The sequence below is a fragment of the Athene cunicularia genome (genome assembly GCF_003259725.1).
Source record: "Athene cunicularia isolate RWA chromosome 8 unlocalized genomic scaffold, athCun1 chr8_part1, whole genome shotgun sequence".
Taxonomy (NCBI): Eukaryota; Metazoa; Chordata; class Aves; order Strigiformes; family Strigidae; genus Athene; species Athene cunicularia.
The window spans coordinates 103,340-128,448 of NW_020799109.1; the positions used below are offsets into that span (position 1 = coordinate 103,340).

General features: G+C 39.3%; 1 protein-coding gene across 1 annotated transcript in view; it reads left to right on the plus strand.

Annotated features, from left to right (window-relative positions):
• Positions 1-25,109, plus strand: part of SLC44A5 (solute carrier family 44 member 5) — a 67,553-nt gene that overhangs the window by 9,261 nt on the left and 33,183 nt on the right. Inside the window, exons 4-5 of the mRNA XM_026853834.1 lie at positions 11,223-11,271; positions 19,889-19,962. Of these exons, the coding sequence (XP_026709635.1) occupies positions 11,223-11,271; positions 19,889-19,962 (123 nt within the window). The remainder of the gene's footprint in view (positions 1-11,222; positions 11,272-19,888; positions 19,963-25,109) is intronic.

The window sequence follows — 25,109 nt, forward strand, 5'->3', positions numbered from 1 at the left end:
AGCGCTGGGCCCGGCGCTCAGGGGCAGCGCGCCGGCAGCCCGGGCCCGGCCCCGGCACTGCCCTTGGTCCTCTGTGGGCCGAAAAGCTGCGTGCGTGCCTTAGACCTGAGCTAGGGCGGAGACTTCGTGCTGCTCTGTAAGACTCCGCTTTGTAGATCTGTTCCCTTTCCCCCAAAATAAAGGGCTGTCGGGGTGGGTATTCTGTTGAAAAACAGGCTGAGAGACAGTAGTTTGAGCGAATCAGGATGTCTGCTTGCAATTTTAAGACGTTATTCCAATTTCTTAATGCTATTCAAAGAAGCAGAACTTCATGTGTTTATTCTGTCAGTGGATTACACCAAGGAATACCCTCATGCCATCTCCCTGGTTTTGAACTGACTGACGTGACAGAGTTCTTCTTCAAATACTTCTACTCACATAGAAAGGAAAACATAGTTTGTCATGCTACTTCCAGTGCTCCATTTACATCGAAAAGAAATTCCGACTTTGCTGAACTTACTTTGTTTTAACGTGCAGGTACTCTATAGACTGTATTGTTTGTTTTTACTAGTGGATACTTTTTAGTATAAAAAAAATAGGCTAGAAGAGCCAGTTTTAAATTACTGTTTGATCTTAGTTCTTAAGGGAACATCTGTGAAAATCTGTGAATTGTCTCCATTTTGAAGTAATTAATCAAATAGGACCAAGCTTCCATCTTACAGAAAATTATTGTTGTTATTAAAGATCAGAGTCCACTAGAGTGCTAAACATTTAGTGGAATAAATTTTGTTAGTCCTGAAAATGAAGTTAGAGAAGTGTTAATAGTCTAATTTCCCCTTAACAAAAAATTTCAACTTGTTCCAGAGCTGAAGGTTATCTTGCTTATTTTATGCCTTCCCTTTGATTTCAGTATCAGGCTAATTTTGTTTGTAGTAATAGTGATGGGTTTTTTGTTGTTGTCTGAAAAAACAGATTATTTTCCAATTCCTGTCTTGACCTGCAGGAATACAGTTCCTCCTAAGCGTGAACTCGCCAGTTGCTGAACGTGCTCAGCAGGGGTGTTGCCAGAGGGCTGCTGAAATGGAAGAGTAGTGCATGTGTACTACACCAGGAACAGGGTCTGCAAGACACGAAGAGCTAAAAAAAGGGAGATAAAACTGAAGTAGCTGTCTTTAAAATTTGGATGCCTGAAATATTGTTTTCAAGATACAAGCTGCATTTTAAAATGTTAAAAAAAAAAAAAAAAAAAAAAAAGGTAGAACTTTACATTATAGTTTTGCCTTCTGAGAACTGAATAAGGAATCTTAACTGAAAAATTAAACAATCGTTACATTTGGAATTATAGGACAACATGAGACACATGATAGCTATGTACATTTTATGTTGGACATTTTAACAACATGTTACATTAGGATTTTTGATATCTGTTTTCACAGATAATGTTAGCTCACTAGACAAATTCAGCTAACCAAAACCAGGCAGTCATTGGCCATTCTTAGTTTAAATCAGTAGCCATTAGAAAAGGCCTGGTAGACTATATATAGTTTTGAAGAAGAGAGATCTTCAAAACTGTGCTTTGCTGTTAAGGCTTTTATTACTGCAGTTTCAAGATGGCTTTTGTGAAGTAGACACTGGTTTATTCAGAAGGTTGTGGGTCTGAGTGTCCTCTTGCTTGCAAAGTTATTGAATACATTTGTGCAAATAAAATAGTGGCAAATAGATGATGTACACAAAGTCCAGAATAATCTGGGTTTTGTTTCTTCCACCTGTCATTTTTATATCTCTAAATGTGTGTATAATTGGACTTCCTTTCCCAGTAGAAACAGTGCAGTGGTTTAGTTATTGATGGCAAACACTGATAAATAATACCTTCCTTCAGAGGTTATGAAAGTGTTATTTTAATATTATTTTAATGATTTATATAAAAGGTCTAGATGGTATGGTATCTACATACAGCATTTTACAGCATAAGATAAACTAGAAAGGGTAGCAATGATTTGTAATGATATAAAGCATTTGGGGCTATAGAATCAGCTAGGAGAAAAAAATCATGGGCTAGCGTCTGTCATCCTAGATCAACTGGAGTAAAGCAGCCTAGAAACAGAAATCTCTAGCATTTTCTGATCCTGGGTAGGAAGCATTTGATTATTTCAAAATATCACTTTTTCCATTAAAGCATCATCAAAGACTATATTTTAGATGCTGTTTTTCTAAAGCATGAGAGCATGTTTCAAGACCAAGCACCCTTCCTAGCTGGATTAATAAGTAAAAATGTTGGGAAAAGGAGACTTAACAAAACAGTTACATCAAACATAACTATATCATGACAGCTTGCTTTTCTCTGGGGTTCACCCAGTCTTCTGGGCCCAATCTCACTTTAACAAAATGTCTCATAGAATCTCAGAATATTTGAGGTTGCAGAGAAGTACTCTTCCCTCTTCCCACACACTTTACTCCATTTCGGAAGCATCTGGGTAGCTGTGTCTTTGCTTGGAAATTCCACGGGACGTGTGGCTGCAATAGTCCCAGACCAAGGATAAGAAATGGAATCTGGGAGACAAAAGAACAGACAGTATTTAATCTCTAAAGAAAAATTTGGGGAAAACAGCTAATAAGCTCATTGAAATGGGAGCCTTAATGATGCTGTGTAGGTGATCCAAACTGCTGGCAAACTTACTGTTTGATGTTTAGAGAAATGTAAAATCTCCACTCTAGCTAATCAGTATTCTTGATTGCATGGCAGAATTGCAGTTTAGTGACCAATTAAGTTGTAGTATATTAACTGCACATCCCCTTTCTGTGGGTAGTTTTTGGAGAACCAGCATATTTCAAAATCTACCTCATAGTCTATGCTATCACTAGTATCAGAAGAATGTTAGCTGCAGACCTTTGAAATCTGATCGTATAATGCCAGTCAAACAGATTTCGATATTTTGTCTATTCTTATGTCAACTTGGACAACATGTTAATTATACAGGCACTAGCTGAGGGAAAGAACATTGCATAATTCTTGGGCAAACTGACAGCTGGGTGTCTGATGTGCTGTCATTCACTTTGTCTTGTGGCTATGACTTGAGGAACATCATGCTTTTTCATGCAATAACATCAAATTTAAAGTTTTGCATTCTTAGAGCTTAATTTAGTGCTTGATGTTTTTACCATGGTGGAAAAAATGGTCAGCCTTCTCCATCTGACTGTTGCTGACCTCAGGATTCCCAGACAATTTGCTTTACAGTATGTACATACGTAGAGCTCGTGGCCTGGACTGCAGGGAAGCAAAGAAGTGATGCAGAAGTACATAGTACTTTGGTCTTATTGAAACCTCCTTAAACCCTTGTCTTTTACTGTGTTGTGTTTTTTCCCCCTCTTTTTATCATGTCCTTCAGTAAGACCTGTGGAGGTTTGTGAGCAGTGTCGAATGCCCTCAGCTCTGCTGTAGGCAGTGGCAGTTGTTTCTGAAACTCAGCCTGAACGTGGGTAGACAACTGTGACTTGCATGTGAAGATTTGTGTCCTTGCAACTGTGTAAAGAAAAGGACACTTATGTGATGAGGTGGCCCGTTTGTCTCATCCACCACTTCCTCTTCCTTCTTTGCCTTTCAGTTTTTTGCAAGTCGTGGGCCAGTATCAGTAGTTTAAAGGCAGTACTGGATTCAAATATCGTTTGGGTTTCAACCCTTTGCCTAGTTCCTGACTGTGCCCTGGGTGACCATTGCCTCCCGAGTTAGCTCCTTGAACATTCGGAGTGGTGGCTGTCCACGGACGAATAACCTGAGCGTCATGGTCAGCTAGTGATCACAGTGTAATTCCAAAACTTCTGTGTGCTTTGCCTTTCCAGAAAAACAGGGAACATAGTGGAAAGCTGATGGAGAACTACAGGAGGGAAGAAATGTGTGGACGTGGAAATGAATTAGAAGAATTGTGTGGGAGTGTTAGAGAATGTAGAAGACAGAGCATTTTGACTAGTGTCATTTGTTCTGCTGTTGAACCACAGCTTTTCTTCCCATGTGTTAATCTTTCTGAAAATTCCAGAGAGGGAATGAATTCACACCAGTCTAATATACAGTAGCAAGTGCATAGCACCATGAAGAGTTGTTCCCTTGGGTGTGTAGCTTACTGGAGGATTCATTACACTGTTCATTAGTAAAAATTTGCCTGTTCTGGTTGCTGTTTATTACTGCAGTTCCTGTTTTATGAGTTGATCAAAAACCTCTTGCAAAATGTTTTGCTTCGAAATCTGGATGATTGTCATATGATAGAGCAAATGATTTTTCGTTACTGTTAATAACTTTCCTCTTGTGTTACTGTTACCAATGCAATCTAAGCCACCCAAGTCTCTTTGAAGCTTTGTATTCTGGGAATTTCTTTACAATGAATGGTAAGAATACTTTTGGCATTTGGTAGAAAAAAACCTAATTGCTGGGTAATAACATAATAAGAAATTTTCAGTTAAAACATTTAAAGGAAGGAATAATTATTTTTCATATTGGAAAGAAAGAACTTACTAGTCTGGCTGTATGTTACATACTAAATATTGGTGTAGGAGCAGGATTCTTGGTTGATCCACTTTGAGCTACCTGAACACGTACGTAACTGTGTTCTTCCTGACAGTAACTCTTGCAGCTGCACGGAGTGCCTTTCTGCTCACGTGTAAGGGGGTGTCTTTCCAGCCTACTGTTCTGCACTGTGGCTCTGGATTTAGATCTCTTGCATCTTGGGTTGGAGCAATCTAACTGTTTAAGTTGGAGACAGCCACAGTTATCTCTTCTGGCATCTCTGTTTTTAATGAAAGAATTCCTGGTTTGTTTTTTTGATAGAAACTCCAGGAAAGGATGCAGAAATGTGAATTTTGCTCAGAATTAGGTACCTGCAGAGACCTGAGCTTAAGATGCCCTTATTTATTCAGTGTTCTTCTACGGGGTAGTTAATCATCCCCCACCTCAGTGTGCTGGATGCTGCTATCCTGTTCTAACAGACTTCTATTTTGCTGTTGTTACGTGGCCTAAGTGACACCGAGCTGTGGATTCCACTGAGAGAGCCTGGGCTAGTGGAGGGTGTCCCTGACTGGGTGGGGGGGGTGGCACTGGATAGGCTTTAAGGTCCCTTTCACCCCAAACCATTTTATGATTCTGTGAACTAGGCTCTGATTTAATATAGGATCAAGACAGTGAAACTCTACTATAATTATTGAATGCAGTGATATTGCTGACTCACATTTCTACGTGTGGCATCCATTCTCTGAATGCTGAATTCTCAACTTTTAAAAGATAAACACATTTAATTGTTCTCATGGAAAAAAAAATCTGTCTTCATGAGTGGCTAACAGGAAATAATTAAAAAAAAGGCCAAACCACCCCATAACCCAAAGTCAGACAAGTTTGTCTTCTTCGGGATTTAAAAATGGAATTCAGGGTGAGTTGTATTTATCCCCTCATTAGCTTTTCTGGCTTGAAGGAGCAGCAAACAGAAAGGCTCATACTGTCATGATAAAAGATATTTCAAAGAAGGCTACCATTTACTATGATTTATTACACAAGAGAGGAATCATAAGTGTGCTTTTATTATAAATGATATTTATGTCTGTATCAGCATATGATCTTGTAACAAACAAGTTCTGCCTGAATCTTTCAAAGAGGAAAAAACCCCTGTATGCCTGTAAACCAGGTACAAGAGTTATTTGAAGAGCTGTTTTTATACTAATGTTAACCTTTTGACTTAATAGATTGCTTCTAGACATTTGTGTCCTGCAGTAATGTATTATTTTATATCACTAGGATCATTAAGCTGTTTCTGTGTAAGGAACATTAAATGTGACTTACAACATAGCTTAAGATTGACTAAACCTAAATATTTACATAAAATTAATTTGACTGCAGCTAAACAGCAGTATATCTCAACCATTTATTTGGATTCTTTGCAAACTTAGACTGTAAACCTTGCAAAGATTAGACTTTCAGATATGTTCAAGAATTTTGTGCTTCTGAAAGGGATAGATGAATTGTGCAAGAACTTGTGTGTGTTTGTTTTTTTCCTACTTCTGCCCAGAATAGAAAGGCAGAAGCATTAACGTTTTTGTATGAATTTTGTACGGAAACATCAACTAGGATGAATCCCTTCAATCCTAATACACTCTAAGCATTTATTAGCAGCCTAGTTCGTTGGCTTTTGCACTTACATCTTGATCATTGAATCGGCAGACTGCGTACCCTTGCCCTGAAGGAGGCATTACAATTGCCGAGGCATATTATAGGCACTTTTAATTACGTGGACATACCTGCTTACTCCAGTAGAGGGAAGCAGCACGTACACATAGAGCTCCGACGCCTTTCTAACAAAAATACTACTCTCGCAAAAAGCCACACCTATTCTAGCCAGAGGCACATGTAATTGTGGACCAAACACCAAGGAAGAAAACTGAAGAAACTAATAGTTGTGAACCTAGAAATAGCATTTTATTAGAGTTGGATAATATATAGCTGACCAACCGCCAGTTAGTTAGTGTACATCTGTGTTTAGCACTGTCTGTTCAGGGCCTTCTGTTACTGTACTATATTCAGATTTACTAAAGCAGCCTTTGTCAGAGGTGCAAACTTGAGTAGGAGCACAGCAGAATCATAGTCACTTGGCTTCTCTGCTTTTTTTTTTTTTTTTTTCCTGTTTGCTCAAGAATAGCAAGAAGTCTTGGGAGGTAGTTGAGGGTTCAGTCAGTGGTTAATATTTTAGAAAAGATCAACCTGCACCATCATCATATTATTTTTAATTTTGTTTACTGATACTGGTTATGCTAAATATCTCATTTGGTAAATATTAGAACATTTCTGTTCTGTAATAACAGAATGTGCTGTGGCTTCATATCGCAGGCATCATTTGTGAATGACAGTGTAAGATCATTCTTTGTCATTGTGTACTACGTAGTGACAGGGTTGACTTAAAAATGTGATTTTTGTTGTTCCCACATATAGCCCTGTCTTGTAAAATTGTCATAGGAATGCATATACAAGTGTATGTGTTTCTCATTACAGAATTCTACAACTGGTGTTTTAATCATATTCCACAGAGAATAGAGGTTTCATGTTGATCAGGATCACCACACAAGGATTCTGTTCCTTTGTGGCTTTTTTTTTTTTTTTAATGGCTTCAGGCTTTTGGATTCATACGCTAACTACAATGCCTTGTACTTCCTTTCACTCTATAGGCATTACAGTATCTAAAGTAACTGCTAACTCTTCTGTTCTGCACTTTTGTGCTATGCAGAAATATGAAATGTACATTTTATTAAGAAAATCATTTAGTAAATTATGACTACTTCTACAAATGAATGTTCTACTTTACAAGAATGAAAGTTTGATATACAGCAGACAGTTTGTATTTTAAACTTAAATGTGCCAGAGTAAATCTTGGTTTTCCTACTTGCCTGACTTGTACTTTGGGGAAGCTAGTCCCATGTACAGGGGAAGAGAGACTTGGGCAGCTGTGACATGTAAAGACTATTCCTCTCACAGTAACACAGGCTGCAAAAGCACAATAATTACTGACGGTGTGTTAGTCTCAGTTAGCAAATCTTGAGTAATTGTTTCAGTTGTATTGACTTCCATAAGATTATTTTACAAATGGTATTCAGGTGCAGACATTTCCCTTTCTGCTCATACATTGTATGTCAATACAAGCTGGTAAGAGTTGTTCCTCCTCTCTTGTGCTATCAGATTGGCTTGGAGTAGGTTGGCAAGGTGCTGGGTGATAACTTTGTGTTCCCAGGAAGGCCTGCCTACTCTGTGAGTTTCCGTTCTGATTGGAGAAGTCCGTGACACTCAGCTTTATTTTAAAATCTATTTAAGTAGTATTTTTGTGCTTACTGGGGAAAGAGTTCTAGCAACACAGGAGTCCACAGTTAATATTTCACACAGTCAGCTTGCTAAAGTGGTCCAGGTAGAGTAAGTAACATGGATGGAGATGAAGAAAACTACTATGGAAAACATGGTAATTTACCTGCTTTCTTATGACAGTTGCCTGATCTAAATCTCATTTCATTCAACTGTGTTATTTCAATTGACTTTAATGGGCTTGGATCCAGCCCCAAATGATTTTTTTATAACTTCTTCAGTTATTGGTGTATCTTAATTTTTTTCCAGCATGACATTTGCAAGCTTATTTAAATTACCTATCAAAGGTAAACTTTATATATATTATTGATTTTTAATTTTAGATAAGTAATTTAGATTTGGTTTTTTTTAATTATTACAGTCATAAAGTGCAATAGTTAAATTCTTATCCTGTTTGGAGTCAGAACTGATTAATATCTTGTAAAATATTTCTTGTAATGATACTATAATTCAGTGTACAAAAGTTTTCTCTTATAAAGCAGCCTGTGAAATAGATCTGTCTCACCTGCAAAGAGTGAATACCATCTGTTTTTAATCTTAGCAAAAAAATGACAGTTGCTATTCCACACCACTGCTTTCTTCCTTATGCTTACCAAACTTGTAAAGCTTGAAATTTATTTTCTAAATATGTTTGGGCTTTTATATCTAAAGTAGTAGTTTGCTTTTATCAGGAGCTATGTCAATACTTATAACATAAACAGTTCCCACCTTGGTCCTAAAGAATCTTCTGAATTGTTAAAGAATGGTACTAATTAAGTAGGGAATTTGAAATCTAATTTGGAAAAATGAGAATGAAACAGACAGCATTTTTCTTGTTTTGCTGTTCCATGAAGCTATGATCACAGCCAATATTTGTGGTGAATATCCTGTGCAGTTCTGGCCCTTCATTTTCCAGTGATATACAGTACCACTGAAAAAGGTACGGAAAAGGAATATAAGCATGACCAAAAGTATGGAATGGCTTATGTACAAAAACAGTTGAACAGACTAGACTCTTGAAGATAGACAAGTAAGGAGGAATGTAATAACCCGTCAGATTATTAGTAGCATGCCATGCTGCCATGCAGGTATGAGCTGATATATGGCAAGCTTAAAACAGAAAAAAGGAGGTAGTATTTCAGCGTTTCATTAACCTCTAGTACTCTGATGTAGGGCATTGCAGATTGTTAGCGTGTATGCAAGTTAACATGATGAAATGAAAGAGAAATTCACCTACAACTATTAGATACAATGTCACCACGTCTGGTTCAGAAAAGTAGGTTTGCATATCTCTGTAGTCTCAATTCTAGGGAAATACCACGATGTTTCCCTTGATTTTGCATTTCTCCTCAGGTATTCGCTATGGCCCTTGTTAGATACAGGGTGTGGGTTCAGTGGATCTTTCTTGTGATCTTGTGGCTGTTCATACATGCTTGGGTAGAGCAATGAACAAAGGTTCACTTCAGTATGCCTTACGGCCAGAACTTGTCAATGGGGAGTAATGTTAAAGACTCTCTATTGTTCTGGAGGGAAATTATTTTTCAGGACTACTTATTTTGTAGAAACTGCTGTACAAAAAGGTTCTTCAAAATACAGGTTGTGGGCCAGCATTAGCTATTGTGTATGACACATTTGCTTTCTGGACCATGGTGGGTTCCTGTCGCACCTGTGTAACAGCATAATTTACAGCTTCCACTCCCCAGCATTGCTGTCACACATCACTCCTCCACAGTTTTAGCTTTTCCAGTCTCTTCTGTGTAAAATATATTTGTTTTAGGAGCTTGGTAAGCTTGGTAACACCTCAGATGAAGGGCAAATAGAATTTTATTATTTGCTTTGTTTATTGTACTGGTCTGTGTGTATTTTGATAAGGTTTTTCTGATATAAACCAAGAACAAAGTCAGGCATTTAGTTAATAAGTAAATTCTGCTTTTGAGAAGTTGCTGAATTCTTCTCTAATTGAAGAAAATAAATATTTTTTCTGTGGGTGGAGGAAATCTTAGGTTGGTAACACCCTTTAACACCAGGTATATTCAGAATAAGAGATCCTTAAGAATGCAGTGAGAAAGCACTCTGAAACAGTGATTTGTACTGTAGCATTGACATTTGAATGAAGAAGTAATTTTCCATTGCACAAAGTTTGGTTCAGTAAATCTCTGTAATTACTGAACTTTAAAAAAAAAATCCCATAAAGCTGTATAGCTAATTTCAAAAGGAAAAATCCCAATCCTAGTCTGTTGAATGAAGGACTGCTGCTTTCTCTTCATACAGTAGTTTAAAACTTGAAAATTTAAGTTCTGCCATAAATTTTTGTTACTCTTTCCCAAGTGGAATCATACTGTAATTCATCTTATTTAAGTCCACATTTGAAGAACAGATTGGTGGGTTAGTATTTGGCAGTTTCTTAATATAGTTTGTTTATGTGTAGAGTGAATCAATTGGAGCTATGCTAACCAGGATAGCCATGTGAAAAAAATGTGTCATGTTCCACTCCTTCTGTCTGTAGACTGGCCAGATGTTATTGCCAGTTTCTCAGAGAGACCTGACTGGACCTTCTGGTCCTTCTGAGGTTCATATAAAGCAGCAGCTGTGTTCAGGGCTGTATGCATAGCCCAATTGAACTTTAAAACCTGCTCTGCTTCCTACACTGGGCTATGTGGTAGGTGCATGCACTTGAGAGTTAGAGAGGATATCTGGAACTTGTGCTCTTTGGGCTGCCCTGCAGTGCTGCTCCTCCTCTCCAGCGTGGGAGAGGCTAGTGCAGCTGCACTGCCCGTGCAGGGTAGTGCACAGCAGGGCCAGCTCTGAATTCTGTAGTCTCCAGCCATGCTTTGTCATCTGATAAGCCCAATGCAAAAAGGGCAAACCTGTAGCTCTGTAAAAACCTGTAACCAAAGCAGTGGGAAGTAAGAAATAACTCCGCAAGACTTTAAGTATAGTGTTAAACATGGACATGACTCCAAGCTGTACCTTTAGGGAAAAATCAGGAGGGCTGAGCCCATAGCTCCAGAGAGGCAGGTTCACTCTCTGCCAAACGCACTTAGCACATGGCTGCAAGACATAATCCCTGTCTCTCAAATATCAGCAACTTTCCACTGTGAACTGTTAATAGGTGTAGTGATGGGATGTACATAAAAGGTAATTTATGTCTGGTAAATGCGAGGCCCTCAAAGTTTTTAAGATAGAAGTAAAAAGCTTTGATCTCATCTATAACAAATAGGTATTGGTGAATTACTGATACTGCCCGCATGAAATTATTTTAATAGAACTGATTAAATAGGAATATATGGAAGATGTTCTTCAAAGACTGCTGTTAACACCCTTCTCTCTCTTGATTTTATTTTTAAAAAGGGCATATTTTTATACTGTTTTATTTTAAATGCAGGTGAGCCAAGGAAATTTGACCCAAAGTTCAGAGGACCCATTCATAACAGGTAAATATCTTATTTTATTTAATATTTTTGCTTTTGCAGAGAACAGGGGACAAAAGATTTTGTTAATGGAACTTGTGAATTTGATTCTGTAATTCTTTTAAATCCAGAAGACAATCCTTACCACCATTGAGGTTGTATGATTACTTGGGACTATTTAACTGTGTGCTCTTGAGTTCTTTTAATTTGAATGCCAATTTTGTATGCCTCATATGGTCTGGCACCCGCTGTCCTCCCTTGTGCTGATACAAGTCGGACCATCTGAGGTGTCCTTACGTCCTGGGGTGCCACGGCTGTGTGGGGCACTCTTGTTTCCATAGAGCACAGGACCGGAACGCAGGCCCGCTCTGTTCTTCAGGTCGCGGCTGGTTTTGCTCTCCCGTAGTGACCTCCCCAAGGGCCTTGTTTCTCTCCAGAGGATGGCCTGGCTGTGCGCCCTCGCGCAGGTGCTGTGGCCTGCAGGGTGGGTCCCTGGCAGGGATTTGGCAGTGCCTGAGCAGGCACCGCAGGACGGTTCTGTCAGCGGTGGGGCTGGCTGCTGGTGTGACTCAGCCCTTGTGCGAGGGAACAATTTTTACATGCATCAGGTGTCTCTGAAGTGAGCGAGACTACCTGTGGCACTGTGCACTGTAGAGCTGGATCCTAAAATATTGCAATTTCATGGTATTTTTGAGAAGTCTATTACTGTGCCTTTCCCATGAGGAGTGGTGAAACTGGCAATGGTATGTCAGGAGGACTTCGCTTGTTTTTACTGTTACTGTATGATACAGTTGCTAAAAACTGTTTTTGCACTGTGGCTTGCTGTTACATCTGTGTAGCTGCTGGGACAGCTTCTGCAATTCCAGGTGTATGTATATGTGCTATTCTAGTTGTACATTCCACAGCAATTTCTTAAAATGAATACAGTGTAGTACTACTATACCACGTATGCTCAGTGCATTTTGTAATATTTTGGTGAGATAGTATTGTCAGAAAAAATATTAAAAATATCATTAAGGGTATGGCTTTATTGTAAAGTAGACCATAAGGCAGTGATAGCTACGTTGATGCTCACTGAGCATACTTTGCATAGAGGTGCACTTGGACTTAGAGTCAACATACTATTTCTGCAAGATATGTAGTTGACTTGCCTGACCTATTGGGGCCATCAGTGCAGCACTGTGCAGTACAGTATAGACATGCCCTTGAAATAGTTTAAGATTTTTATTTTTTTTAAGACAGTGAATGAACTGCATTTTTTAAATTCATTTTTCCAATTACTAAGATTAAATGAGTAAGAAACCTCAGTCTTTCAAGCAAATAAAGACTGTCTAGTTCCTGTGAACAAAATGCCTTCTCAGAAGGTATTCCAAAGAGTTCAACATGAGCAGAATGGACATATTCCCTGGATTTGTTTCTGACTTTGGGGCTTCCCACTTTTCTGTAGAAGAGATGCTAGGAAGCTGAACGCATACATTTTTGTCCAGACAGTGAGCGCAGGCAGTGGATATGTGGGTGGGGACATGGCAGTTTGTATGCCTTGCCATAACTGGCATAACTCCGTATACAGTGTGAGTGGTCAAACACCTATCTTTGCTTTCTGCTGATAAAATAATTTGTTCTGCTCTTGATTTTATAGTCAGTTTTCACTGATCAGGGAAAAAGTTTGACTTAATTTTTGAAAAATGCAGAGGATGGGTTTCTAGGGGGATAGGCTGCAAATTGTAGATTCTTCATTGAAAGGTGCAGACAGCTGGAAAAGGTCATATCCCGTCATCATGACTGCTGAGGCTGATGCATTTTGGAGGTGCTGTAGAGTAGAAATGATGTTTTGAAGTTGTTGAGCACCAAGCCAACCCCCAAACCACTAAAAGCCTGAAAAACAGAAAGCCGTTATCTTAATAATGGTGTATTAATATCTATTGAAGAATGGATTACTCCCACAATTTTTGTCAGATGGATCATTTGCAAGAAGATTCAGTTATCTGGACTTTTTTTTTTAATTGCTTTTAAAAAATTTTTAATAGAACTGAGCTGTTGCTAGTGGTTGAAGTGTTGGACAGTGGTGGGTAAAAGGAGTGTTCAACAAGGCGATGTGTGCAGTGTTTGCTAGTGCCATCGTTCTCAAGGGGGCTGTGTGTGGAGTTTGGTGCATTTCATGCAAATGTCTTTTTATTAAAATGAATTGAAATGCCGTGGCTGTGTTGATTAACTCTGAGCCACCCAACTCATGAAAACCCAAAATGATGTTATGAAGGTGATGTCTTTTATGGGTATGACTACATGCTGCAGTCTTTTTAGTTTTTCCTGTTCTCATTCTACACCATTCAAGACTGTCTGCCTCTGTTCTCCATAGAAACATTAGTGTTAATATACAATGAAAAACTGGATTGTATCTAACCTAAAAATAGTTCTGAAATGTACTTCTTTGTTACAAAACCTGCTGTCAGAACAATCTGGCTCGGTTTCCCTTACTGGTCAGTGCTGCAGGTGAAGGCATGTCTGGTACCACTGGGAAGGTTCAGTAGTTTACAAGCAGAGTGGAATTGCTTAGAAAGCATCTAAGAAATCTTGGGCAATTCATCAGTGTTTTTCCAGATCTAAGTGTAACACAGAGAATAAGTTCTAAACTAGCATTTACTGTCCTTAGTAAGAAGAATAAATTAGAGGACCACAAGTTATTTATCAATTTTGTCTTTCTCAGCAGAAGATTTATTTCAGAGAACGCTGCAGCCTTGTGGTATTCTGACTTAACACACACACTGTTATCATTTATGTAAGATGTATTTCTTCTTTTCCTAAGCTAATAATTTTAGAAATAAATGGAAATGTTTGTTTAGGGAGTTGATCCTAATTTGAGAAGTATCTTCATGATAGTGCCAGTGAGACTTTGTATGCACTGTCTATAGGAATGAATTTAAGTGATAGTTTAGGCATATTACTAGGTGTTCATCTATGTGCATTACTACCGGAAAATACTTGTAAAGTTTTATGTATTGTATCCACCAAGTGAGTAAACTTACCGGTTGAAGCAGTAGCTCTGCAATTTCTCAGCTCAAAATGATGTAGCAGGAGTTTTGGTAAACAGCTTTCTAGAGGAAAATAGAAACTCCAGGTGTTCTCTGTCAGTCTGAGCTGGAGATGTATACCTTCCTCACACCAGATCTGATGGTCAGTTTACCTGAGTTCATGTGAAACAAAATCTAGCGCATCATATTTTAAGTCTAGGCTGTCTCTGATTCCTCAAAAGCAGAAATTTCCTCCAAGCCATCTTTCTCTGCCCCCAGAGGTTCACCCTTTGAGTAACTTGTGCATCTCTCCCTTTCCAATTGTAGGAACACTTGTCTAGAGACACAGCCCTAAAGCTGGCTGGCTGTCTCCCACTGGCATTGCAGTGGTCTATGCTGCTGGACTACAGGCAGATCTGTCCGTGAGGGGGGGCTTTGCTGGATGGTCTCAGTGCCAGATGAAGGGGGGAATGTTACAAGGAAGGCCTATGAAGTTAAGGATTCATAAGGACTTTAAATAGAATGTGTTACGCTTCTTTAAGAATAATAATGCATTTCTTCCACCAACATTATAATGAGATATCTTAAATGTGTTTGTGGATAAATCAGTCAGGTACCATCATACAGGTGGAAAACCAAGCTTCTCCTCTTTCTTAATGCAATTGTACTACTTTGGGTATAAAATGAACTGTCTTCCTCCATTTAAATTTTGTCTAAATTCCAGTAATGTAATTTATACAGTCAATACAATCATAACATATTTTTCTAAACTGCTTTGGCAAAATCAAATTAGTAAATCACACTTTCAACATCTCCAGTTTCATGGAGTTTGTCTTAACTCTTGCCCTTGTCCCTTGTAATTTTTCTCCCTCCTCTATGTAGTTTCTTGGGTTTTTCCTTGTATTCCTCTTGCTGGTTAAACACCTTGTAGATTTTTTTTTCTTGTTATGTTTTAAAAACTCCTGACACCTCCCAGACTATCATGAATTGTTCAACATCCTTCTAGAAATTCACTCTTCTTGTTAAGGCAAAGATTACATTTTCCTCTTTGATTAGAAAATGTAGTTAATGGGTTCTCAAGCAAACTGGGTATCAGTAAATTTCCATAACCATTTAGCTATATTCTTTAAGAATTTAAAAAATCCAAATAAAATTCCTGACAAACTTCACCTTCTCACAGATATAAATGTGTCACTGACAGATATATATATGGTACATCACTTGATACTGTGGTCAATATTGAAATAAGAAACAATTTTGACATTTAAATGATCCTTTGTACTTTTAAAACTAAATGGCCTGCTCTAGATGTTACTAAGACTACACCAAGAGTCTACCATGGATAAATGTAGGTAGAATATAAAATTATTTTTCTTGCTACGGGTATTTTATTGGTCCATATATGTTTTATTACATGCTGTTGTCTGTATCAACATAACATGCTGTGCACTCGCTAATATGTTGGGAAACCCACCTTTTTCTTTGAGTTCTTGTCTCATGTTTCTGGCTTGGGACATCCCTTGTCTACAGGTGTTGCTCATTTGCATGTACCGAAGTTGGAGTTTTCCAGAACTAAACAATACTTCCTTACGCATGGTGCCTGTAACTAAGAGATACCAACTTAATAAATCCATGCAGGTTAGTGCGGATCAGTCATAAAGAAAATGCATAACTTGTGTTGATGGAAAACAGCTTGTGGTGAAATACTGTATGAATTTCTTTTTTTGTGTAGTTTTGGCTTCCACAGTAGAAGTGGCAGTTCATGGGGGATTTTGAAAGGAACTTTCTCTGCAATCGTGTAGTTTATGGGCACCTTGTGCGTTTATTCAGCTATGCAGGATGATGCCTTCAGTGTCACTGTGCTGACAGAACATCCATTTTGTACAGCAGATCTTGCTTCTCAGTTCAGCCCCAGTAAAGAAGGGAGTCTTCAGCACCACTCGTGGCATTGTATGGCATAGTGGAACATCACCTTTAGGGAAGTCTCAAAACACAGGCTGTTAGACAAGCAGGGAGGAGGAGCTTGAAGCCAGGAAGTTAGTGGCCACCTTAGTGTGGCAGCAGAGTTGAGAGGGGTAACCTGGGACTCTCACTGTGAACATCTTGAGCCTCGTTTTGCTCTGTGGTTGCACAGTGCTGGGCTCATGACTCTTTGTAGGTGCTGATATACTGCTGATGCTGTTTAATAAACCTCGTCATTTCTTGCTAGTGCAGCATCTTGAGCAAATTGCACTTGCGACAGATTGGGCATGAAACTGCCAAACAGAGAGAGGTTCTAGTCAGTCATTAATGATTAAGTGCATGAACTGTCAGTGAATAAATGGCTTTTATGTGCTAATACCCTGTGTGGATGATTTTCTTTGCATTTGTTTATTTGCTAGGGTGCCATTACACATGCAGGAAGTGGTGTTTGCATGCACTGGCACATGTAACACAGTAAGAGAAGCCAGGGAGCCACTGTGTTTCTGAGAGATGGTGGAAGCAGATCAGGCTCCGTAAATTAAGCTACATGACAGCAGTCAGCAGTGAAATGTGATGTGGGAGCCTGAACTGTGCACTTAACCAAATGAAGGTCTTTTATTATGTCACCTGAAAATGATGAATCTGATGGTTTTAGCAGCAATTTATCTCTATGGAAACTCCTGTGTTCAGATACATAGGCAAACTGCATTTGGTTCAGATTATGGAACTTTGTTATCTAAAAAGCACCCAAACCCATCTAAATTTCCAATACTGGCTGTTAGCAAAAGTATTTTTAATGTTTTCATCATTATGCCGTAAGAAATGTAAAGTGCTTTTTCTCATTAATCTTTGGATTTTTATGTGTAATTATTATATAAAAGTATGATCGCACTGCCTGTAAGAAACATTATAGAGCCTGTATGATAAGAGTGATCTCAGTTCCTATTCTCACAATCATATTTCCATTAATCCATCTTCTTTAGGGTTCAGTTTAACAGTTCAGTCTCCTGAGTGATTTTGCTCTGCCTCATTAGCCTGAAACAAACTGAAAAAGCAGATTTGCCATAACAGATCACCTTCTTAGTTTGAAAAAATTCATATCAAATCTGTTTTCAGTCAAAGCATGGCTGGATAGTTTCTCATTAGGGTTCCATAATAAGCATAGGCTTCCAATATCATCTGTTTAGGAAGAGGCAAATCCCATCGTTCTAGTTCCTGCAACTTTGCAAACTCACAGAATCTTCACAGTATAACCTTATATCTTTACAGAGTTATTTTAATGTATTCATTTAAGATGTTTTACATTTTTTTAACTCTCCCGTGGAGCCTTGTAATATGAGGTAATGTTATGATCTTGCTGTGAGCTACTTAGGCTAACAATGATGTTAAATGGAGTCAGGGTTTCTCCCGTAGTCTCTACTAAAATAAGCAATTATTTTGTATGAACAACAATTAGTTTGTATGAACTGTTTCAAAATTTTCTGAAGCCACCTAGAAGAGAATTTATGTACCTCTCATATATTTTTAAAATATTTATATAACAGCAGTACTTGGCAACAGTTGAGTTTTACTAGTTAAGTTTGTGTATTATAAAGAACAGAAAATGCTGTGTTGTAGTAAAATGTTTATGGGCACTTGTTCATGGTGGCTCTGCAAAACTTTAAAAGGAAGCTTTAGGACAAATGGGTGTAACATTTAATTGCATTTAGAGATCATAAAATGAGACCTATGAGAATTGGACTGGAGGAGGTTTTTGAGGCTATAGGAGTTATAATTAAAGTATTTATGCTGCCATATTTCTCCTGAGACATCTTGAATTAAATACTGTACCTCTTAAAAACTGCTCTGATGGGGTGAGAGCCAAGCTTGAGCAGTGTCAGAACTGCTTCTGAATGGAGGATGGGAAAAGGAGCAGCATTGGTTTAGCATTGCTTCTACTTTAAGCAGTTGTCCTTTCTTAGGTCACTCTCCTATTGACCTTGAATCCTGTACCACACTGGCCTTACTAAACATTTATTTCAGTGAGATGTTAAAACTGTGTCTCTAGAGAAGCATACAGGATTTTTCATTCCTTTTCCACACCTGGAAACACTCTTCAGGTTCTCCAACTGTTTAAAAGAGTTGCCATCTTTATTTCCTTTATGCTAAGGAGTAACGGCTCTTTGTAAGAGGAGACATAGACTGGAAAATGGAAAGAATGGTAGATGGTAAAAATGACTGTGTGTCAGTTGGAGTTTGGATTCTAAGATCTCTTTTACTGGAGAGATTCAGCTTGCATCTCCACTTGGCTTCTTGCATGGTCTCGCTAACAGAGATGGTCACTCACTTCATGACGGTAGTCCTTTGAAGCATGCATTAGCTATCTTGGGGTGACTGTTGCTCACTCATCTATCACAGAAAAGTGGAACAGGATTTGGATCAGGTCAGAACAGCAGCAGTTTGCTAATACAGCGGGTACAGCTAACACAGCCTGGAGCAGCACCAACAGGCTCTGCAGACATGAACCGTGACCAGCTGGGGAGGTCACAGTTCATACACTTTTAGGTTATACAACCTAAAGGTCTTCACCAAAACTGTGTTAGGTATGTAGGACATGGTAGATAACAATAGCAATTGAAATCCTTCAGATAAGGAGACTCTAGGCAGCACACTCTTTTACGAGTAGTGCACTTCTTTGTTAGTTAAAATCTGGTATAAGACCATCAGTTGCAACTGTTTCTTAGCCAGTGAGGCCTGCAAAGGCCTGTGAGATGTAACTGTTTTGCTGTCACACATCTTTAGAAACAAGGGCTTGTGAAGGAGAGAACTGCTCAGCTTAGCTGGAGCCCTTGGGGTCGATGGTCTCCACAAGTGCGTACTGACCACCTCCTGATTGTGTGGGAGTGTTGTACTTCATGTTAATTACACTCCCGAGCTCTGATCAAGGTCAGACACTGGACAAAAACTAGTCCAGTGGTCCACATCTCCACTTCTCTGCCTGCCTGAACTTAATATGCAGACCAAATCAGTAGAAGACAGTCATTTAACTGAATACTCGTGGTTTACTCACTGGCTCAGTTCTCAGACTGGCAATGCCTGTTATTTGATTGCTTGTCTGTAATAGAGAGTATGGCTCTCCACGATATGTTGGGGTTTTTCTCCTCTCTGTAGAGCATATTTTGGTTACATTAAACGAGATCAAGCAGCAGAGTCAGAAGTTTGTGCAGAGATCAGGGGTTGCTGCATGTAGGATTTTTTTTCCTTTCATGCTGTTATTTTTCCATTCATAAGCTATTTATAATACAGGTAAGTTGTGATGAGTCTTTCTTTCATCACATTGTTTGCAATATTTGATACCAGCTTTAGGGACATGCTGAGGCAGATGTTCTGCAGTAACTTATACTGTAAGTGATCTCCTGGATTCAATGTTGTATTATTTTTTTTTAAAGAATATTTAGACCTGTTCCTCAATATGTTTTTATTGTTGTCAACATTGCAAAAGGCATACACATTTATTTGCTGATTCTGCTGCAAAAGCAGGGCCTTACACCTCAAACATGATTTTGTAAGACTTCTACTAAATGCAGATGCAGACATCTTCCTCAGATGTTAAAATATGCTGTGACACTTGGTGTTTTCAAAGGGTCATTTCGGACACCTCATTTTTAAAAAGTGATTCTTTCTGTCCCTAGGCACTGTACAGATGTAGTTTGCTGTGTGATCTTCATAGTCGTCATTCTGGGTTACATTGCATTAGGAATTGTGGGTAAGTAAATGCAGGTATAGTAGAGCTTTCTCATACACGGGGGAAGCAACTTTGTGCATGTTAGAATTTTTAGCCGAGATGTCCCTTTTGCTTATGTCTATGTAAAGTTCTCCAATCAATAAACAATGCCTTGCCTAGAAGCAAATAATGAATTAACATTCATTGTCTGTTGTAATTAGGGAGAAGTTCAAAACCCTGTGTTTACTGATGAAAAACTCAAAATTAAGTGTGTTCAAGTAAAAATAACATGGTTTGATGATTTTTCTATCGTAAAGTAACTGTGGTGGGAAAATTCACTTTCACTTGTAGTTAATCTGACAGAAAAAGTTAGAGATAAACACTTTGGTTTTAAGAGACTTTTTGTTCTGTAAAATATTACTGAAATAACCTATGTGAGCAGTAAGAAGAAGAGAAATTAATTCGTTTATTGTGGGATCCAGAGTTGTTCACACATTGTGATATTCATTAGTAATAGCCATTTTATTTTGTTTGTGTGAGGGATATTCAGAGCTGTCTGGTTGTGGTCCTGGGCAGGCTTCTAGGTGACCCTGCCTAAGCAGGGGTTTTGAACAGGGTGACCTCCAGAGGTCCCTTCCAACCCCAACCACTCTGTGAAAAGCTGCTCTGTAGCATGAAAAGATGACTGTAAGCAAGACTGATTTAATGTATGTGATTCCAGTAACTGTATGAGAGAATACTCTATCCTTCCACTAAATGATATGGTAGCATAACATCCTCCAAGCCACAGTGCTGAGCTGTCTCCTCTCACCTTGCCTGTAGTAGCTGAGCACTGAACACGTTCTGAAAAGTCTGTTCTGTACAGCACTGGGAATTCTCTCTGTGTATTTTTTTCTTCCCTTTATTCACCTGCACTTACTGCCCTGTCATGAACCTTTACATCTTCAGGAAGATGGAGAAGTGAGGAAGCAAATGGTACATACCAGGAATTGAGAGGGGCATGGAGAACCTTTGTGAGGAAGTGTGAAGCCCACGCTAGGAAGTGAACATCAGGGTAACAGATGGCTGATGGTGCTTGCAGGTGGAAGAAATTATTTATTTTCAAAACTCTGTTTTTTTTCTTGTCTAATCTCTTTGAGCTTCTGTTTCCAAAAAATGAATGATAACTTAGGATCAATGAATGTAAGAAAAGTGGGCAGAGCAAAAAGTGGATTCAGAAGCTGTTCAAGCTGTACTTGATTTGATGCCATACTTGCAGAGGTTCCAGTAGCTATAGGATTCTCTGAGATTGAATCCAGGAAGAGAGTTCCTAACTCTACCACCTGGCATGATTGTACAGTCAGTCAGCTTTAGACTAACTTGAAATGTAGTCCTTTGACAATTTTTTCATAAGGTCAGTGTTTGTGACTGTGAGGCTTAAGTTAACATCAGTGGTATCTGTGTGGAGATAAGTCCAGGATCTCTTTGTTTTGTAGCCACTGCTGGATTCTGTGTATAGAAAATTGTGCATGTACTCTCATCACAGTTCTGTCTGGCTGCTGTTTGGATCCTGTGGGCCCTTTTCTTTGATATGGAATGAAGCATTTTGATTAATTCCAAATCAACACTAATATGCATTTGATTTGTGAAAGTATTTGGAGAAGAAGTCGTCAAGCGACTCCCAGTGATAGGGGATTGCAGAGGGACTTACCAGAATATGTATGCCATATATATCTCTGCTTAGTAAACCTGCTCTGGAGTAGACTGAAGAAAAGGACGGAAATTATTAGTCCTAAGAAGCAACAGTAGTCCCTGGACTCTTCAGAGCTGTTGCAGACCTGCCATGCCCCCACGTGGTGCTGGGAGTACGTGTGTTTGAAGGATGTCCCTCTTCCGACCTGATTGACTCATTTTTGTCATGACTTGATGAGATGCATCAGCACGTTCCAATGGAACTGGTGGATGAAGTTGCTGAGCCGCTATCCGTCATATTTGAGAAGTTGTGGCAGTCCAGCGAAGTTCCCTTGGCACCCAGAGCAGGGTGGGCAGCAGGGTGTGTGTGTGTGTGTTTCTCCCCTCTGCTCTACTCTGGGAGCCCCCCTGCAGGGCTGGGCCCAGCTCTGGGGCACCAACAGCAGAAGGACACGGACCTGCTGGAGCAGGGCCAGAGGAGCCACGGAGATGCTGGGGGGCCTGTGAGGACAGGCTGGGAGAGTTGGGGGGTTCAGCTGGAGGAGAGAAGGCTCCGGGGAGACCTTAGAGCGGCCCCCCAGGGCTGAAAGGGGCTGCAGGAAAGGAGGGAGGGATAGGATGAAGGGTAAGGGTTTTAAACTGTCAGAGTGGAGATTTAGATGAGATCTGAGGCAGAAATTCTCCCCTGAGAGGGGGTGAGGCCCTGGCACAGGCTGCCCAGAGAAGCTGTGGCTGCCCCCTCCCCGACAGGGTTCAAGGCCGGGTTGGACGGGGCTTTTGGCCTGTGATTCTGTGATTCATTGTTGTTCTGCTCTCTTCTGTCACTGCTCAAATGCAAAGCCAGAACTGAAGAAGCTGAACTCAGATCAGAAGAATGTTTGTTGCTTTCTTGATCATGAAACGCTGTGGTGAGTGGTGGCAGCCCCTGTGCAGACAGGCAGTGTTCTGGAGTGCTGCTGCCTGGATAAAGGGAAAGGAGAGCATTGGCAGTTTCTAGCTCTAGGGTGTTCCTTGTGCTGCCAGATCTTTGCACTGTTTCCAGCACTGACAGAAATCTCCTACGTTTTTTGGCTAGAGCTTTATGTCAACTTTGTGTGTGCAGTTTCCAGAGAACTGCATACACCAGATGTTGCAGCGGAAGGGGACTGGCCAGTTTTGCTTCTGCATGTCTGTGATCTCAGACGATGTAGTTACTGTGATGTGAGACAGTGCGTTGGTCGTCGTCCCTGCTCTGCACATGCAGTGGTTTCCTACTGGACACGAAGCGTCTGAACAGCCTTCTCTTGCAAACATGATAACATATTGATTAGAACTAGAACCTGTTCCTGGAACCAGATACTGAATTTGTAGCTGGTGACTTCTACCTTTCTTATAGAGAAGATTTGAATTGTCAATCTAGAAACATTTAGTTCAGTTCCAATTCCAGATCCACGTGGTCCTTGCTTTTCATCATTCTTTGTACTGTGCTTCAGCTATTCTTTTTATTCTGATTTATTTCTAAGTGAAAAATGAGATCAGCTTTGGTACAGTTCCAGGGGCGAGCCCTGTACAAAATACATGAGAGTCAAAGAAGTTCACATTAAGAGAAATAGATTATAAATCTAGTCATGAATTATGCCTTATGGCTTACTATAGAAAAAGAAAAGGAGATTTCTGTAGTTTCTTGAGTATATGTGAATACCACTCTGGATCCCTGTTTAAATTGACTTGAGAAGCAAGGAATAGATGCAGGTTCATCACACAACTACTATGACTGAAAATCTGAGTCAGGTTTGGCTCTCAGTATTGTATATATGGCTCACATAGGCTTCGGCTATATGTGTGTCTGTGTAACAGTGGGGTGGAGGTTTTTTATGTTTCAGAGGGACTGAAATGTAGTCCGAATAAAAGGTAATCAATTCTCCTTGAAAGATGAAACCAAAATCTGCTTTGGCAATGGCTGCTGTTGATTGCTGACTGTACTGAATAGAAATAGTTATTCTATGATTTACTTTCTTATTCTTTTAACTTTACAGGTGAACTAATAGTGCCAGTTTCAGAGTCCATGTAGTTTTCCTTTCTGTCAGACTGACTTAACTCTTCACGTTTACTTCAGAGACGTTGGGCTTATCTGGGCAGTACTTTACAAATGCTTAGCCTCTTAATTTAAGGTCATTTTAATTCAGAAAAGTGCACATAAAATGCAGCAAATAAGTTATCGTGGGAAAGAGCCTTACATTATAAAAGACAGGTTAATTCAGAGTTATAAATCTTGTTGTATTGCTCCAAGGGATGCTTATACAATACTAGTGTTATCAACATAGATTTACAAATTCTGTGTCGTGTTCTATTACCTGTTTCAGTACATCAGTAAATTGATTATGTTAAAAGCTGTAAGAACAATTTGGCAGGTCAGTTTCTCCATACATTAAAACATTTTTTTAAAACTTTAAAAAATATACCTCTAAGGGAAGCAAAATAATTATATGAAAGCCAGTCCCTTCAAAAATGCAGTAGAGGGAATGAGACACATACTATAAACAGATTGGCAGTTCATTTTTAAGTATCACAAGATGCCATTTGTCTAATCACATTTTCTCCTTGACAGGGTGCTTTCCTGCATTTATAACCATGTCAGTAGCCTGTAGAGCACAGAAAAAAAGGAGCATATCTGACAGACATTTAGTGACAGATTATTAGTTATTTTTGTTACTGTCCATGTGTATTGGCTCCACATCAATAAAAGGACTGACATAACTGCAGGCCTCCCAAAACTTCTATGGCAGTGTCATAGGATGTCACATTCCTGCTCTGAGGGTTGTCAACTGTGTACTATGGTTCAGCTGTTCTTCAATTTTCCTTTTTAGCCCAGATGTTTATGCCAGCACTCACACTGAGGCCTTGTGAGCATCAGAGCATGCTGGAGTCAAAATTGATGTGACTGGATTTTAGTGCTTGACAGTGAGTCACCAATAGTGCAGCAAAACATGGTGCAAAACACGGTGCTGCTCTGTCAGCCTAGTTCTTACTACAACTGTTGCATTAGGTACTTACTCTTTACTGACTAGGCCAAAAAAATTGTGTATTTATCACATGGATTCTTTCACTGTCATTGCTCTCAGTTTGCAAAGAAGGTGACAGAGGATTAAGTTTATTAATCTTGATGGTTAGCCCTGGCACAGGCAATGGAAGAAGTTGTGTCTTTTCTGTTGGTCATTCCCCTTCTCTTTCTGCTGCAGAGTTTATTAGATGCAAAATGTATATGTTGTAAATCAGACCCAATAATTTTTTGTTTCCCTTTGGAATTTAGCTGAGGGGCGTCTTCCTCCATCTACCCATCAGCTGATCCCAGTGATGGGATTTTCACGAAGTATGCTAAAACTGTATTTTAAAAACAGATTCTTTTTAATTCATTTTATTAAAAGGATGACTGAAGCCCTAGGCACACAGGACAACTACTGCCAAGCAGGAGTAGTTTTAGACAATTAGATCGGAGCAGGTACAGTCTGAACGGAAATTCTATTCAGAAGTGAGCTGTG